The sequence below is a fragment of the Saccopteryx bilineata genome, chromosome 3, assembly GCF_036850765.1.
Source record: "Saccopteryx bilineata isolate mSacBil1 chromosome 3, mSacBil1_pri_phased_curated, whole genome shotgun sequence".
NCBI classification, from domain to species: domain Eukaryota; kingdom Metazoa; phylum Chordata; class Mammalia; order Chiroptera; family Emballonuridae; genus Saccopteryx; species Saccopteryx bilineata.
The window spans coordinates 35,616,952-35,633,211 of NC_089492.1; the positions used below are offsets into that span (position 1 = coordinate 35,616,952).

A 16,260-nucleotide genomic window follows, 5' to 3' on the forward strand; every position below is an offset into this window, starting at 1 on the left:
TACTGGGTATATATCCCCAAAACTCAGAAACATTGATACGTAAAGACACATGCAGCCCCATGTTTATTGCAGCATTGTTCACAGTGGCCAGGACATGGAAACAACCAAAAAGCCCATCAATAGATGACTGGATAAAGAAGATGTGGCACATATACACTATGGAATACTACTCAGCCATAAGAAATGATGACTTCGGAACATTTACAGCAAAATGGTGGGATCTTGATAACATGATACGAAGCGAAATAAGTAAATCAGAAAAAAACAGGAACTGTATTATTCCATACGTAGGTGGGACATAATAGTGAAACTAAGAGACATTGATAAGAGTGTGGTGGTTACGGGGGGGAGGGGGGAATGGGAGAGGGATAGGGGGTGGGAGGGGCACAAAGAAAACAAGATAGAAGGTGACAGAGGATAATCTGACTTTGGGTGATGGGTATGCAACATAATTGAACGACAAGATAACCTGAACTTGTTATCTTTGAATATATGTATCCTGATTTATTGATGTCACCCCATTAAAAAAATAAAATTATAAAAAAAAAAAAAAAAAAAAAAAAAAAAAGAAATAAGACAGCCTGACCAGGTGTTGGCACAGTGGATAGAGCATCAGAGTGGGAGGTAGAGGACCCTGATTCGAAACCCCATGGTTGCCAGCTTGAGTGCAGGCTCATCTGGTTTGAGCAAGGCTCATCAGCTTGAGCCCAAGGATGCTGGCTTGAGCAAGGGCTCACTCACTCTGCTGTAGCTCCCCACAGTTAAGGCACATATGCAAAAGCAATCAATGAACAACTAAGGTGCCACAATGAAGAATTGATGCTTATCTCTCTCCCTGTCTGTCTGTTCCTATCTATCCCTCTCTCTGTCTCTGTCACAAAGGAAAAAAAAAAGATATAAGACAGATGCATTCAAAAAGGAACTTGTTTCCAGTTTTTTTTTTGCTGCAGACATTAAATGGAAAGTCATATTTAATATAATAAGTCAGTATTTAAATGCATTAATTTAAAACTTTGACCATTATTATCCTTAAATGAGGATCCCTGTAAAGGTAACCTCTGGATCAATAACCCATTCATGGAAGATATCAACTCCTCCCTTCATTATGAAAAAGAAAAACTGATAGATTTATCTTCTATGCAGCGGTTCTCAACCTGTGGGTTGCGACCCTGGCGGGGGTCGAACGACCAAAACACAGGGGTCGCCTAAAGCCATTGGAAAATACATAATGCATATATTACAGTTATGAAGTAGCCACCAAAATTATTTTTTGGTTTGGGGTCACCGCAACGTGAGGAACTGTACTGCGGGGTCACGGCATTAGAAAGGTTGAAAACCGCTGTTCTAATGTCACTCTGGTGTCCAAACATAAAATGCAATCATTGTCACAATTTGGAGTTATCACTGGAGGAAGAATATCCATCTCTTAGTTACAAAGCTATTAAATTTTTAATCATATTTTCTACTACCTACTTGTGTGAGAAGACTTTTTCAGCCCTCTCATGAATAAAAACCCAACAGAGAAACTGAATGGATGTCAATGCAGTGTTTTATCTCCTGGAAACAAAACTTCAACATCAGTTATTAAGTATTCTTGCAAAGGAGCAATAGCAGATTTTGCACTAGCTTTACTTGAATTAAATATTGTTCTCTAGAATTTCCATTGTAGTGTGTTAAAATATTTTTTACTCTTAATCTGGTTATTTTTAGAGAATTTTCATTTTATAGTATTATAATGAAAAGATAATACACAAAATACTAATAATGGTTTTATTTCTGCCCCTGAAATAATTTTCCTTTCACTGATCCCCAAGTGTAAAAAGGTTGAAAACCACTGTACTAAGGAATAGAACTCAATTCTATTTTCTTTATTTTTTCCCCCTTTTAAAAGTTGAGGTATAATTTATTAACTATAAAATTAATCCTTTTTAGTGTACCTTTTTTTGAATTGTGACAAATGTATACATTGTGAAACTAGCATCGCAATCACAATCAACATTTGTTTTACCCATCTACCTCCCATTCTACTGTAACTTTTTGTCAGGTGTTTTTCCCATTGGTTACTTTCTGGCTACTCTTCTAGTTTTCTTCTGAGCTAGAAGCTCAAACATTCTAATTTAGGCTTTTTTCATACTGTAAAATACACTTAAGCTTTTTAAGAATTTTTTTTTAATTGTGGAAGAAAACAACATAAAATTTGTTATCTTAACCACTTTCAAATATATACTTCAAAGGTAAGCGTATTGCACTGTTGTGAAACAGATCTCCAGAATTTTTTTATCTTACAAATCTGAAACTATACCCATTACATAGCTTTTTTTTCTACTCCCTCAGCCTCTGGTAACCATCATTTTACTTTTCTGTTTCTATGAATTTGACCATTTTTATACGATACACTTAAAGTATAGTTGACATGCAATGTTATGAGTTTCAAATGTATAACAGAGATTTGACATTTATGTACCTTATGAAGTGATTACCATGAGAAGTCTGGTAACCATCTATTATCATACAGAGTTATTGTGGTATTTCTAACTGTATTCCTTGTGCTATACATTACATCCTCATGATTAATTTATGTTGTAAGTTTGTACCTCCTAATCCCTTTTACCTTTTAGCCCATGGTCCCATCATCCAACCCTCTGACAACTAGCCGTTTGAACTCTGTACTATGAATCTGTTTTGTTTAATTAGTTAGTTTTTTAGATTTCACATAAAAGTGAAATGTTACAGTATTTGTCTTTCTCTGACTTATTTCAGTTACATAATACCCTCTAGGTCCATCCATGTTGTCCCAAATGCATTTCATGTGTTTCTATGGCTAATATTGCATTGTATATATGTGCCATATCTTCTTTATCCATTCCTCTATGGATGAACACCTAGGTTACTTCCATTGTGTGGTACACATTTAATAAGCTCAGCTCTCTGTGGTACCACTTATTTATTGAGTTTTGCTTAACTTCATGCTGTGTTCTGAATTACTAAAACAGATGTGATCCCTGATACCTAGGAAGTTATATGTAAAACATATCTAAGTAATTAATTTTGTTTATGGAATTCTTTTAAAAAAGCATTATTTGTTGTTAAGTACCAGGAATGTGTGTGTGTGTGTGTGTGTGTGTGTGTGGTTTCGTTATTTTTTCTGAATAATAAAACATCACAAATATATTACTTGCTCTCTAGTAACATAATATATATTGTGTTCTAATTCTAATGGAAGTTGACATATAAAAGAAGTTTATGCTCTTGTTTTCAAATTATAAATATAATAAAATGACTATACTTGGAAAGTAAAGAGAAAAGTCATTCTGATCTCACCTACTTCTAGACAAGTATTAACTTATTTATTTTCTCTTACACTTGTTGTAAATTTTCAGCTTTTTATTTTTGTAACAGAGACAGAGAGGGACACACACAGAGAGGGGCAGAGAAAGACAGACGGGAAGGGAGAGAGATGAGAAGCATCAATTCCTTGTTGCGGCACCTTAATTGTTCATTGATTGCTTCTTCATATGTGCCTTGATCCCAGGGGGGGTGCTACAGCAGACTGAGTGGCCCCTTGCTCAAGCCAGTGACCCTGCACTCAAGCTGGATGAGCCCACGCTCAAGCCAGATAAGCCTGAGCTCAAGCCAGCGACCTCAGGGTTTCGAACCTGGGTCCTCTGCATCCCAGTCCAATGCTCTATCTACTGCACCACCACTTGGTCAGGCATGACTTTTCAGTTTTAATGCTCTTATGCTTTTGTGTTCTGATTATTTTTTTAATATCATCAATGTTTTTTCATATATGTCATAATTTTCAGTTCTTGCTTTTAAGTATTATATAATGTTATATTTATATATATCCCATATTCAGGTATTTGATTCTTTTTCTTTAATTTTGACATTTAGGTGTTCATACATTTTTGATTCATGCATGTAACATCCTATATTCTGGATTTAAAAACTGTTTACCATAAAGAACATTTGAGAATGGGAACAATAAACATGAAAATACAAATTTTAAAAATGGAAGGAAATACCGTATAGGCCTCTATTATGGACCAATGGTATTCTTGAATCCTATTCCCACCTTGCCACCCCATTTCTGCCCTGATATATGGTGTGCATGCACCTGTACACGTACATACATGTGTACACAAAAACACAAACACACACACATGAGCACTAAAACCTATTCAGTTATAGAATAAAGAAAAGTTTTTGAAAGTTCCTTCAGGAAAGACTGTTCTTTCACAATGATGTGAGTAATGAAATAAAAGCCTTTGGCCTTTCTTTTCTTAGAGTCTAAGTAGCTATAGGGTTTCATAAAAGTGGGAGTTTGAGAAGAAGAACATTTTTATTATAGTGGGAAGCATAGTAGATGGTAGAGTGAGGCAAGAAATCCTCTAGTGATCAGAACAAATTTTAGGTATATGTGTAGAGCTGTGCTTTATATTCTAACTTTTTAAAAATCAATTTGCTTATTTTTCACTTTGCTCATTATTTTTCCACTTTTTAGAAAGAAGAATTTGGTTTCATACAACTTCCTAAATCTCCCAAGAAACCATCTACAGCAATTGAAAAATCTTGGAAGAGCGAGATTTGGTATCTAAATTTGTGTAAGGACGGCACGATTAAGAATGGGTAGGTACAGCTTTCTGTGTGCCAAGTGCTTTCTGTAATGGTAAGATTTTTTTTTTTTTAAGAATTGAAAAATCAGGTTCGAGACCCCGAGGTCACCAGCTTGAGCGTGGGCTCATCTAGTTTGAGCAAAAGCTCACCAGCTTGGACTCAAGGTCGCTGGCTCGAGTAAGGGGTTATTCAGTCTGCTGAAGGCCCGCGGTCAAGGCACATATGAAAAAGCAAATAATACACAACTAAGGTGTCGCAACAAAAAACTGATGATTGATGCTTCTCATTTCTCTCCATTCCTGTCTGTCTTTCCCTATTTATCCCTCTCTCTGACTCTCTCTCTCTGTCCTTGTAAAAAAAAAATTGAAAAATCAAATACAAATTGAAAACTAATATATTAATTTTTTTTACATATTTTCTAATATTCAGTGATAGGTATTAGAGGGTTAATACATCCCAGGCATACACTAAATGAGGAGTAGAACTTGTAAGATGAGTAATTTTGAAGAGGTGGTGCCTCTGATCTCTAGCTTCTCATCAGCCATACAATTAGATTTCTCTCAGAAGACTGCCCTCCAAGTCGTACTTGGTCCTATTGTATTTAGTAAAGCAGTATTTCTCAAACTTGAGAATTCATAAGACTTTCAAGAATATTGTCATTATTTAATACAGTATATTATATTATTCATTTAGATTGACCCACATATTTATCCTTTTTGTTATTTTAAAAAATGGAATTAGTTGACCATGGGTAATTGAACCTTTGAAGAGAGAAGCCATGATTGAGAGGGGACTACTGTATTAGCTGTTAGACTAATTGTTGTTCTTTTGAAGGTAATATATTGTTTCAAGGTTGCTTTAGTATTATTTTTGCATTCTGTTTATTTATAGTTTTACTCTAATATGTGCAGGTATAGGTTTGCTTTCTTGTATCCAACTCAGGGTTATTAAATCTGTGGCTTTTATGTTCTTCATTGGCTTTGGAAATGATCAGTTGTTATCTCTTTTATTGTTTCTTTTTATTTCCTCTCATTCTGGAATTCCAATTGAATGTATGTTAGACCTTTTTAATTCACTCTCTCATACCCTGTCTTCTGTATTGCATCCTATTCTGGGAATTATCTTTTGACCTATTTTCCACTTCACTGTTTCTCTCTTCAACTGTGTCTAATCTGTTGTTATTCATATTTAATGTTCCTAATTTCAGTTACTGTATTTTTTTTAAATTTTTTATTTATTTATTTTTTATAGAGACAGAGTGAGTCAGAGAGAGGGATAGACAGGGACAGACAGGAATGGAGGGAGATGAGAAGCATCAATCATTAGTTTTTCATTGCGCATTGCAACACCTTAGTTGTTCATTGATTGCTTTCTCATATGTGCCTTGACCGTGGGCCTTCAAGCAGACAGAGTAACCCCTTGCTGGGGCCAGCGACCTTGGGTTCAAGCTGGTGGGCCTTTGCTCAAACCAGATGAGCCCGTGCTCAAGCTGGCGACCTCGGGGTCTCGAACCTGGGTCCTCCGTGTCCCAGTCCGATGCTCTATCCACCGTGCCACCGCATGGTCAGGCAGTTACTGTATTTTTTTTATTTCAATAATTTATCTTTGACTCATGTTAGGTCTGTTATGACTTGTTTTAGTTTCCAGTTCTCAGTCTTTTGTTTAATCTCCTTTATCATAGTTGTCTAAAGTCTGTGTCTGGTATTTTTATTATCTGAAGTTCCTGTGACTCTCCATTGTTCTATTTTAAGCTGAATTTTGTTTTTGTTGTCTTAACTTCTCTGATATCTTGTATTAATTTTTAAAATATACCTTCTATTTGAAATATTGTTTTTAGAATTTATTTGAGATGTAGGTTGACATATTTTTCTGGAATATATATATATATATATATTTATTTATTTATTTTTATTATTATTTTTTTTTAACTCAAAGACTGGTAATCCAGGATAGTGTTTTTCAACCACCTGTCCAAGGACTGGTCCATTAGGAATTTCGTTCTGGTCTGTGAAAGAGTTAACTACCCTAATATTGTATGATGATTATAGAGCCAACGATCTTAGTTGAATTCACTTATGCTCAGGGTGATTTCTGCCTTAGTGGTCCCCAAAATTCTCCTATTTTCCCTGGTCCCCAAGTATAAAAAGGTTGAAAACCACTGATTAGGATAATCTTAATTGAATTAACAGAAATTTTTTCTGAGCAAACAAAAAGACTAAAGCTATATGGTAGTATGTGCAAGGATTGGTTTACTTCCATTGTATCCTTACTACTAAACTTCAGCCCTTGGGGTTGCCAGCCAAATGTATGAGGAGTTTAACAGGGCACTTTACTCCATGAGACACAATGCTTAGTTTTTTAGATGCTCTTTGTTATGAGCAAAAGTTCAGGAAAAAACAACCTCAAATGCTGAAATTATATCTCTGATTTTTTTTCATTTTCTTTATTGTAGTAAAATGAAATTTACCATTGTAACCTTTTTTAACTGTAAAGTTCAGTGGTACTCTACATCAATCATGTTATACAATCATCATCACCATCCAACTCCAGACCTCTTTTCATTTTGTAAAACTGAAGCTCTATACTCATGAAATAATAACCCATTTGCTCCTCTCTTCACCTCTGACAACTGCCATTTTATTTTGTCTCTATGATTTTGTCTACTCTAAATAGCTTGTATAATAGAATTACACATTATTTGTCTTTTATGACTGTATTATTTTAGTTAGTATAATGTCCTCAGGGTTCATCTGTGTTATAGCATATTTTAGAATTTCATTCTTTTTTAAAGGCTAAATAATAGTTTTTATGTTACAGGGATAGGCAAAAGTAGGTTTACAGTTATAAGTATGTGAAATACAGTTTATTGTTGTATTATTATTTTCATAACCTGCACACCTTTTTTCTTTTTATTTATTTATTCATTTATTGTGTTTACAAAGATTCAAGTGTCCCAATGAGTAAATCCCACACACCCCCATGTTCCCCTCAACCTCCCTCTTGCCCCCCCCCCATGCTGTCCCCCCTTCCTTCCAGGATTTGCTTTCCTGCTCTCTATAACGCTGTGTTATGTATATATAATTTCACCAATATCTTCCCCTTCTCTGATCCCATTCTCTCATCCCCTTTCCCTCTGTCTGCTTTCCCTCTGGTCCCTTTGACCCCACCTCTGTCTCTATTCCACTCCTCAGTTCACATTGTTCATTGGATTCCTCAAATTAGTAAGATTATATGATACTTTTCTTTCTCTGCCTGGCTTATTTCACTTAGCATAATAGTTTCCAGGTCCATCCATGTTGTCGCAAAAGATGAGATTACCTTCTTTTTCATGGCCATGTAGTATTTCATTGTGTATATGTACCACTGCTTTTTAATCCACTTGTCCACTGATGGACATTTGGGCTGTTTCCACATCTTGGCTATTGTAAACAATGCTGCAAAAACATGGGGGTGCATTTCTTCTTTTGAATCAGTGATTTGGTATTCTTAGGATATATTCCTAAAAGTGGGATGACTGGGTCAAAAGGCAGTTCCATTTTTAATTTTTTGAGGAATCTCCATACTGTTTTCCACAGTGGTTGCACCAGTCTGCATTCCCACCAGCAGTGCAGGAGGGTTCCCTTTTCTCCACATCCTTGCCAGCACTTATTGTGTGTTGTTTTGTTAATGAGCGCCATTCTGACAGGTGTGAGGTGGTATCTCATTGTGGTTTTAATTTGCATTTCTCTAATGATTAGTGATGTTGAACATTTTTTCATCTGCCTTTTGGACATCTGTATATCCTCTTTGAAGAAGTGTCTATTCATTTCTTCTGCCCATTTTTTGATTTGATTGTTTATCTTCCTGGTGTTGAGTTTTACAAGTTCTTTATAAATTTTGATTATTAACCTGTTATCAGACGTATTGTCAAATATGTTTTCCTATTGTATGGTTTGTCTTTTTATTTTGTTCATATTGTCTTTAGCGGTGCAAATCTTTTTAGTTTGATATAGTCCCATTTGTTCATCCTGTCCTTTATTTCACTTGCCCGTGGAGATAAATCAGCAAATATATTGCTGCAAGAGATGTCAGAGAGCTTACTGCCTATGTTTTCTTCTAAGACCTGCATGTCTTTTCTTAAATGAAAACTGTAAATCTACTTTTGCCCACCCCTGTATATTAATATACGTATAATGTATATCAGTATATCACTTATACTTAATCTTTCATCCATCAATGGACACTTTGATTGCTTTTGCATTCCGGCTATTGTGCACAATGCTGCTATAAATATGTATGTATATGTATCTCTTTAAGACCCTACTTCCAATTCTATTGTGTATACACGGAGGTGGAATTACTGGATCAATAGTGATTCCACTTTAAAGTTTTTGAGGAATTGTCATACTGTTTTTCTTATTAACACTTGTTATTTTTTGATTTTTTAAAATACTAGTACTTAATTATATGAGGAGGTATCTCATTGTAGTTTTGATATGCATTTCTTTAATGATTAGTAATGTTGAGCATGTACTTATTTGTCACTTCAATATCTTCTATATAAATGTTTATTCAAGCTAGATCAGGTGGTAGTGCAGTTGATAGAGCATTGGACTGGGATGCAGAAGACCCAGGTTCAAAACCCTGAGGTCTCCAGCTTGAGTGCGGACTCATCTGGTTTGAGCAAGGCTCACCAGCTTGAGCCCAAGGTCACTGGCTTGAGCAAGGGATCACTCAGTCTGCTGTAGCCCCCCCTGGTCAAGGCACATATGAGAAAACAATCAATGAACAACTAAGGTGCCGCAACAAAGAATTGATGCTTTTCATCTCTCTTTCTCTTCCTGTCTGTCTGTCCCTATCTGTCCTTCTCTCTGTCTCTGTCACATACACACACAAAAAGAAATGTCTATTCAAGTCTTTTGCTCATTTTTGAATCATATCATTTGCTTTCTTGTTGTTGAGTTGTAGGTATTGTCTCTGGGTTCTCTCCCATTCTGCAGGTCACATTTTTACTCTTAATAGGCTTTTTGTTTGTTTTTTTTGTTGATAGAGAAAGACTGAGACAGAGAGAGAGGAAGAAAGAGAAAGAGAGAGAGAAAAATATCAACCCATTGCTCCATGTAGTTGTGCATTGATTGCTTCTCATATGTGCCTTGACCAGGAATCAAATTGGCAACCTTGTGTTCAGACCAGTGACCCTGGGATCAAGCAGGCAACCTTGTGATAAAGCCAGTGACCTTGGGTTTTAAATCAGCAACCTCAGTATACTGGGTTGATGCTCTATCCACTATACTTCCACTGGTCAGGCACTCTTAGTGTCTTGATGCACAAAATTATTTTTAATTTTTCATGAATTCCAATTTGTATATTTTACTTTTCTTCTTCTTCTTTTTTTTTATTTTTGCCTGTGTCATTGATATCATATCTAAGAAACCATTGCCAAATTCAGTGTTAGGAAGCTTTTGTCCTGTTTTATTTCTAGAGTTTTATAGCTTAGGCTCTTAAAAGTAAGTATTTAATCTATTTTGAGTTAATTTTTATATATGGTGTTAGAAAAGGGCCCAAATTCATTCTTTTGTATTTGGGTATCCAGATTTCCCAACATCATTTGTTTAAAAGACTGTCTTTCCCCATGGAATGGTCTTGGATTCTTGTCAAAACACATTTGACCTTACAGGCACAGGTTTATTTCTGGGACCCCTGTTTTATTCCATTGGTCTACATGTCTGTCTTTATGCCACCACCACTGTTTTGATTACTGTAGATTTGATAGCAGAAAGTGTTAATCCTCCAGCTTAGTTCTACTATTTTAAGATTGTTTTGGCAATTTGAGGCCCCTTGAAATTCTACATAAATTTTAGGATGGGTTTTCTATTTCTGCAAAAAAAATATCATTGGAATTTTGATCAAGATTGCATTGGCCATGACCAGTTAGCTCAGTGGTAGATTGTCAACCCAGTGTGTGGAAGTCCTGCGTTTGAGTCCCAGTCAAGGCACACAGAAGAAGTGACCATCTGCTTCTCTTCTCCTTTCTCTCCCCCTTCTCTCTCTCTTGCCCTCTTGCAGCCAGTGTCTTGGTTGATTCGAGCGTATTGGCCCCAGGTGCTGAGGATAGCTCCATGGAGCCTCTGCTGTAGGTGCTAAAAACAGCTTGGTTGCAAGTATCAGCCCCAGATGGGCAGAGCATGGACCCCAGATAGAGGTCACTGGGTGTATCCTGGTTGGGGTGCCTACAGAAGTCTGTCTCTCTATCTCCCCTCCTCACATTTAAATTAAAAAAAGAAAAGAGCCCTGGCCGGTTGGCTCAGCGGTAGAGCCTCGGCCTAGCGTGCGGAGGACCCGGGTTCGATTCCCGGCCAGGGCACACAGGAGAAGCGCCCATTTGCTTCTCCACCCCTCCGCCGCGCTTTCCTCTCTGTCTCTCTCTTCCCCTCCCACAGCCAAGGCTCCATTGGAGCAAAGATGGCCCGGGCGCTGGGCATGGCTCTGTGGCCTCTGCCTCAGGCGCTAGAGTGGCTCTGGTCGCAACATGGCGACGCCCAGGATGGGCAGAGCATCGCCCCCTGGTGGGCAGAGCGTCGCCCCTGGTGGGCGTGCCGGGTGGATCCCGGTTGGGCGCATGTGGGAGTCTGTCTGCTGTCTCTCCCTGTTTCCAGCTTAAGAAAAAAAAAAAAAAAGAAAAGAAAAGAAAAGAAAAGAAAAGAAAAGAAAAGATTGCATTGATTCTGTAGATTGCCTTACCAGGCATCCCCAAACTATGGCCACACTTCTGGAAGAGGCACCTCTTTCATTGGTGGTCAGTGAGAGGAGCATTGTATGTGGCGGCCCTCCAACGGTCTGAGGGACAGTGAACTGGCCCCCTGTGTAAAAAGTTTGGGGACCCCTGTTTATGCAGTATTGCATCTTAACAATATTGTCTTCCAATCCATGAACATGGGATGTGTTTTCATTTAGTTATGTCTTCTCTAATTTCTTTTTGCAGTGTTTATTGTACAAGTCTTTTGCATCCTTGGTTAAGTTCATTTCTAGGTATTTTATTTTATTGATATAATTATAAACAGGATCATTTTCTTAATTTCTCTTTCTGATTGTTCATTATTAGTGTATAGAAATACAGTGTGTCCGTAAAGTCATGGTGCACTTTTGACCAGTTACAGGAAAGCAACAAAAGACGATAGAAATGTAAAATCTGCACCAAATAAAAAGAAAACCCTCCAAGTTTCTGTAGGATGATGTGGCAGCATGTGCGCATGCGCAGATGATGACGTAACACCATGTATACAGCGGAGCAGCCCACAGCCATGCCAGTCGAGATGTGGACGGTACAGAGGAAAGTTCAGTGTGTTCTGTGGCTCACTAAATTTGAATCCATGACCAAATTGTAATGTGAATATTGGCGCGTTTATAATGAAGCGCCACCACATAGGAATAACAGCAGTTGATGGAAACTGGCAGTTTGGTGGAGAAACCCTGTTCTGGTAGGCCATCAGTCAGTGATGAGTCTGTAGAGGCTATACGGGATAGCTACCTAAGGAGCCCTAAAAAATCTGTGCATGAGTCACATCGAATTGCACTGAATAGGTATGAAACAGGGAGAGTTTTCCTTTTAGTTGTGCAGATTTCACATTTCTGTCTTCTTTTGTTGCTTTCCTGTGACCGGTCAAAGTGCACCATGACTTTACAGACACAATGTACAACTGATTGCCCTGGCTGGTTGGCTCAGTGGTAGAGCTTTGGCCCGGCGTGTGGATGTCCTGGGTTTGATTCCTAGCCAGGGCACACAGGAGAAGTGCCCATCTGCTTCTCCCCCTCTCCTTTCCTTTCTCTTGATCTCTCTCTTCCCTTCCTGCAACCAAGGCTCCATTGGAGCAAAGTTGGCCCGGGTGCTGAGGATGGCTCCATGGCCTCCGCCTCAGACACTAGAATGGTTTCAATTGCAGCAGAGCAACACCCCAGAGGGGCCAAACATTGCCCCTTGGTGGGTATGCCGGGTGAGTCCTGGTCAGGCACATGCAGGAGTCTGTCTGTCTGCCTCCCCTCCCCCCTGGCTTCTTTGGAAAAATACAAAAAAAGAAAAGAGATACAACTGATTTTTTTTATTAAATCTTTTTTTTATTTATTCATTTTAGAGAGGAGATGGAGAGACAGAGAAGGGGGGGGAGGAGCTGGAAGAATCAACTCCCCTATGTGCCTTGACCAGGCAAGCCCAGGGTTTCGAACCGGCGACCTCAGCATTTCCAGGTTGACGCTTTATCCACTGCACCACCACAGGTCAGGCCGAGATACAACTGATTTTTATATTGACTTTGCATCCTGAAACTTTATGAAATTTGATGATTAGTTCTAAAGATTTTGGGGTCCCTGACAGGTTGGCTCAGTGGATAGGACATCAGACCGGCATGTGGACATCCCGGGTGCAGTCCCCAGTCAGGGTACACATTAAAAGCAATCACCTGCTCTTCCTCTCTCTCTCCCCCTTGCTCTCTCTTCCCTTCACTCAGCCAGTGGTTCGATTGGTTTGAGCATCAGCCCTGCATTCTGAGGATAACTCAGTTGATTTGAGCATTCACCCTAGACGGGGGTTGCCAGGTAAATCTTGGTCAGGGCACATGCAGGAGTCTGTCTCTCTATCTCCCTTCCTCTCATTTAAAAAATAAAATAATAGAAGATTTTTGGTAGAGTCTCTAGGGTTTTCTATATATAATATTATGCCATCTGCAAATAATGACAGTTTTGCCTCTTCCTTTTTTGATTTGGATGCCTTTTATTTATTTTTTGTCTCATTTAATTGCTCGAGCTATGACTTCTAGTACTAGTATTGAAAAAGAATGATGAGAGTGGACATCTGTGTCTTGTTCCTGATCTTAGAAGAAAAGCTTTCATCTTTTCACTGATGGGTATGATGTTAGCTGTGGGCTTGTCACATATGGCCTTTATTATATTAAAGCACATTCTCTTTATACCCACTTTGTTGAGAGCTTCACTCATGAATGGATATTAAATTTCATCAAATACTTTTTCCATATCTATTGAGATGGTATGATTTTTACCTTTCATTTTGTTAATATGATGTATCACATTGATTGATTTGTAGATTTGAACCATTCTTTCATCCTTAGAATAAGTCCCATTTGATAGTGCTATTTGATCCTTTTAATGTATTGTTCAGTTTGATTTGCTAGTAATTTGTTGAGGATGTTTGCATCTATGTTCACCAGTGATGTTGGTTTATAATTTTCTTTTCTGGTAGTATCCTTGTCTGGCTTTTTGGTATAAGGATACTTCTGGCCTCATAAAATGAGTTTGGAAGTTTTTCCCTCAATTTTTTAGAAGAGTTTAAGGATCAATATTCTTCTTTAAATGTTTGGTAGAATTAACCAGTGAAGCCAACTGGTCCTGGACTTGTTTGTTGGGATAGTTTGATTACTGATTCAGTCTTCTTACTAGTAATAGGACTTTTCAGATTATTTCTTCATGATTCAGTCTTGGTAGGTTGTGTGTTTCTAGGAATTTAATCTAGGTTGTCCAGTTTTTTGTGTATAATTGTTCATAGTAGTCTCTTATGATCTTTTGTATCTTTGTGGTATCAGTTTTAATATCTCCTCTTTCATTTCCAATGTTATTTGTCTTAGTCCTCTCTCTTTTGTTCTTGGGAATTTAACTAAAGCTTTGGCCATTTTATTTCTTGTTTTTCAAAGAATCAGCTCTTAATTTCATTGATTTTTTTTCTATTTTATTTCTAGTTTCTATTTTATTTATTTGCACTTTGATCTTTATTATTACCCTCCTACTACTAACTTTGGTCTTTTTCTTTTTCTAGTTCCTTTAGGTATAAAGTTAGGTTGTTTATTTGAAATTGTTCTTGTTTCTTGAGGTCGACATTTATCATTGTGAACTTCTCTCTTAGTACCTATTTTGCTGCATTCCATAAATTTTGGTATGTTTTAGATCCATTTTCATTTGTATGCAGATTTTTTTTTAATTCCCTATTGATTTTTTCTTTGACCCAACTGTTGTTCAGTAGCATGTTGTTATGTCTCCTCATATTTATGAACTTTTCAGTTTTCTTGTAATTGATTTCTATTGTTACATCATTGTGGTTGGACAAGATACTTGATATGATTAAGATGTAATGTATGATCTATCCTGGAAAATGTTCTACGTGGTCTTGAGGAGAATGTCTATTTTGTTGTTTTAATGAAATGTCCTGTAAATGTGTGTTAAATCCATCTGCTCTAACATGTTGTTTATGGCCAGTGTTTCCTTATTGATTTTCTGTCTGGATGATCTATCTATAGATGAAAGTGGGGTATTAAAGTCCCCTACTATTACTGTATTGCTGTCTATTTCTCTCTTTAGGACTGTTAATATTTGCTTTAAATATTTAGGTGTTCCACTATTGGGTGTATACATATTTATAAATGTTATATCTTGTTGGATTGGCCTTTTTATTTCTATATAATAACCTTCGAATCTTACTACACTCCTTGTCTTAAAGTCAGTTTTATCTGATATAAGTACAGCTCCCTAGTTTCTTTTGGTTTCCATTTACGTATAATATCTTTTTTTATCTTTTCACTTTCAGTCTGTGTTTGCCTTTACATCTGAAGTGGGTCTCTTGTAGGCAGGATATACATGGGTCTTATTTTTAATCCATTCATCCAGGTTGTGTCATTTGATTAGATAATTTTAAGATTTTTTTTATTTATTAATTTAGAGAGAGAGAGATAATACAGGGGAGGAGCAGGAATCATCAACTCCCATATGTGCCTTGACCAGGCAAGCCCAGGGTTTCGAAGTGGTAACCTTAGCATTTCAGGTTGATACTTTATACACTGTGCCACCACAGGTCAGGCTGATTGGAGAATTTTGTTCATTTACATTTAAAGTAGTTATTGACAGCTATGAACTAATTGCCATTTTATTTATTTTTTTAGCCTTTATTTTATTTATCTTATTTTTAAATTAAATTTAATGGAGTGACATTGATCAGTAAGAGTCCATAAGTTTTAGGTGAACATCTCTATAGCATTTGAACTGTTTATTGTACTGTGTGCCCATCATCTAAAGTCAAATAATTTTCTATCAGCTTATATTTATCCCTCTTTACTCCCCTCCCCTTTGCCCCCCATTAATTTTTTCCTCACATTTATACATCCTTTGTTCCTTTCTTTTTCCTTGCTCTCTTCCTTTATGATTTGATAATGTTCTATAATGGAAAAAGAGTATTTTTAAGATAAAGGAGATTAGGGCCTGTTAATGTTAATATACGTAGAGTAGGAACTAGAAGAAAGGGAGAGACCATTAGTCCTCTGTGTTTGGTCAAGAAAGCAAGGTTTCTTAGAAGCACTCCACTTTTACTTTATATCTCATTAGTCACAACTATGTTACATGACTGTTCCTCTCTGTAAAGGAGTCTTGGAAAGTGAATATTTAACTTTTAAAGTATTTCGATGGTGCTGGTTATAGAAGCATGTCACTGGGAATGGGTGTATACTTAACTAGTCAATCGATAGTATCTGTTCCATAGGGGAATACTGACTGCAGCAAAAACTGAAGCATGCTGTATCTACATTTTGTCTGAGAAACTAAAGCATGCTGTACCTACATTTTTTTTTTTTTTCTGAAGCTGGAAACGGGGAGAGACAGTCAGACAGACTCCCG

General features: G+C 37.2%; 1 protein-coding gene across 7 annotated transcripts in view; it reads left to right on the forward strand.

Moving 5' to 3' along the window:
• RGS22 (regulator of G protein signaling 22) overlaps nt 1–16,260 on the forward strand; it is a 218,212-nt gene that overhangs the window by 94,296 nt on the left and 107,656 nt on the right. For all 7 annotated transcript variants that reach the window (XM_066265963.1, XM_066265965.1, XM_066265966.1 and 4 more), the window contains one exon: nt 4,505–4,629. In XM_066265963.1, the coding sequence (XP_066122060.1) occupies nt 4,505–4,629 (125 nt within the window). The remainder of the gene's footprint in view (nt 1–4,504; nt 4,630–16,260) is intronic.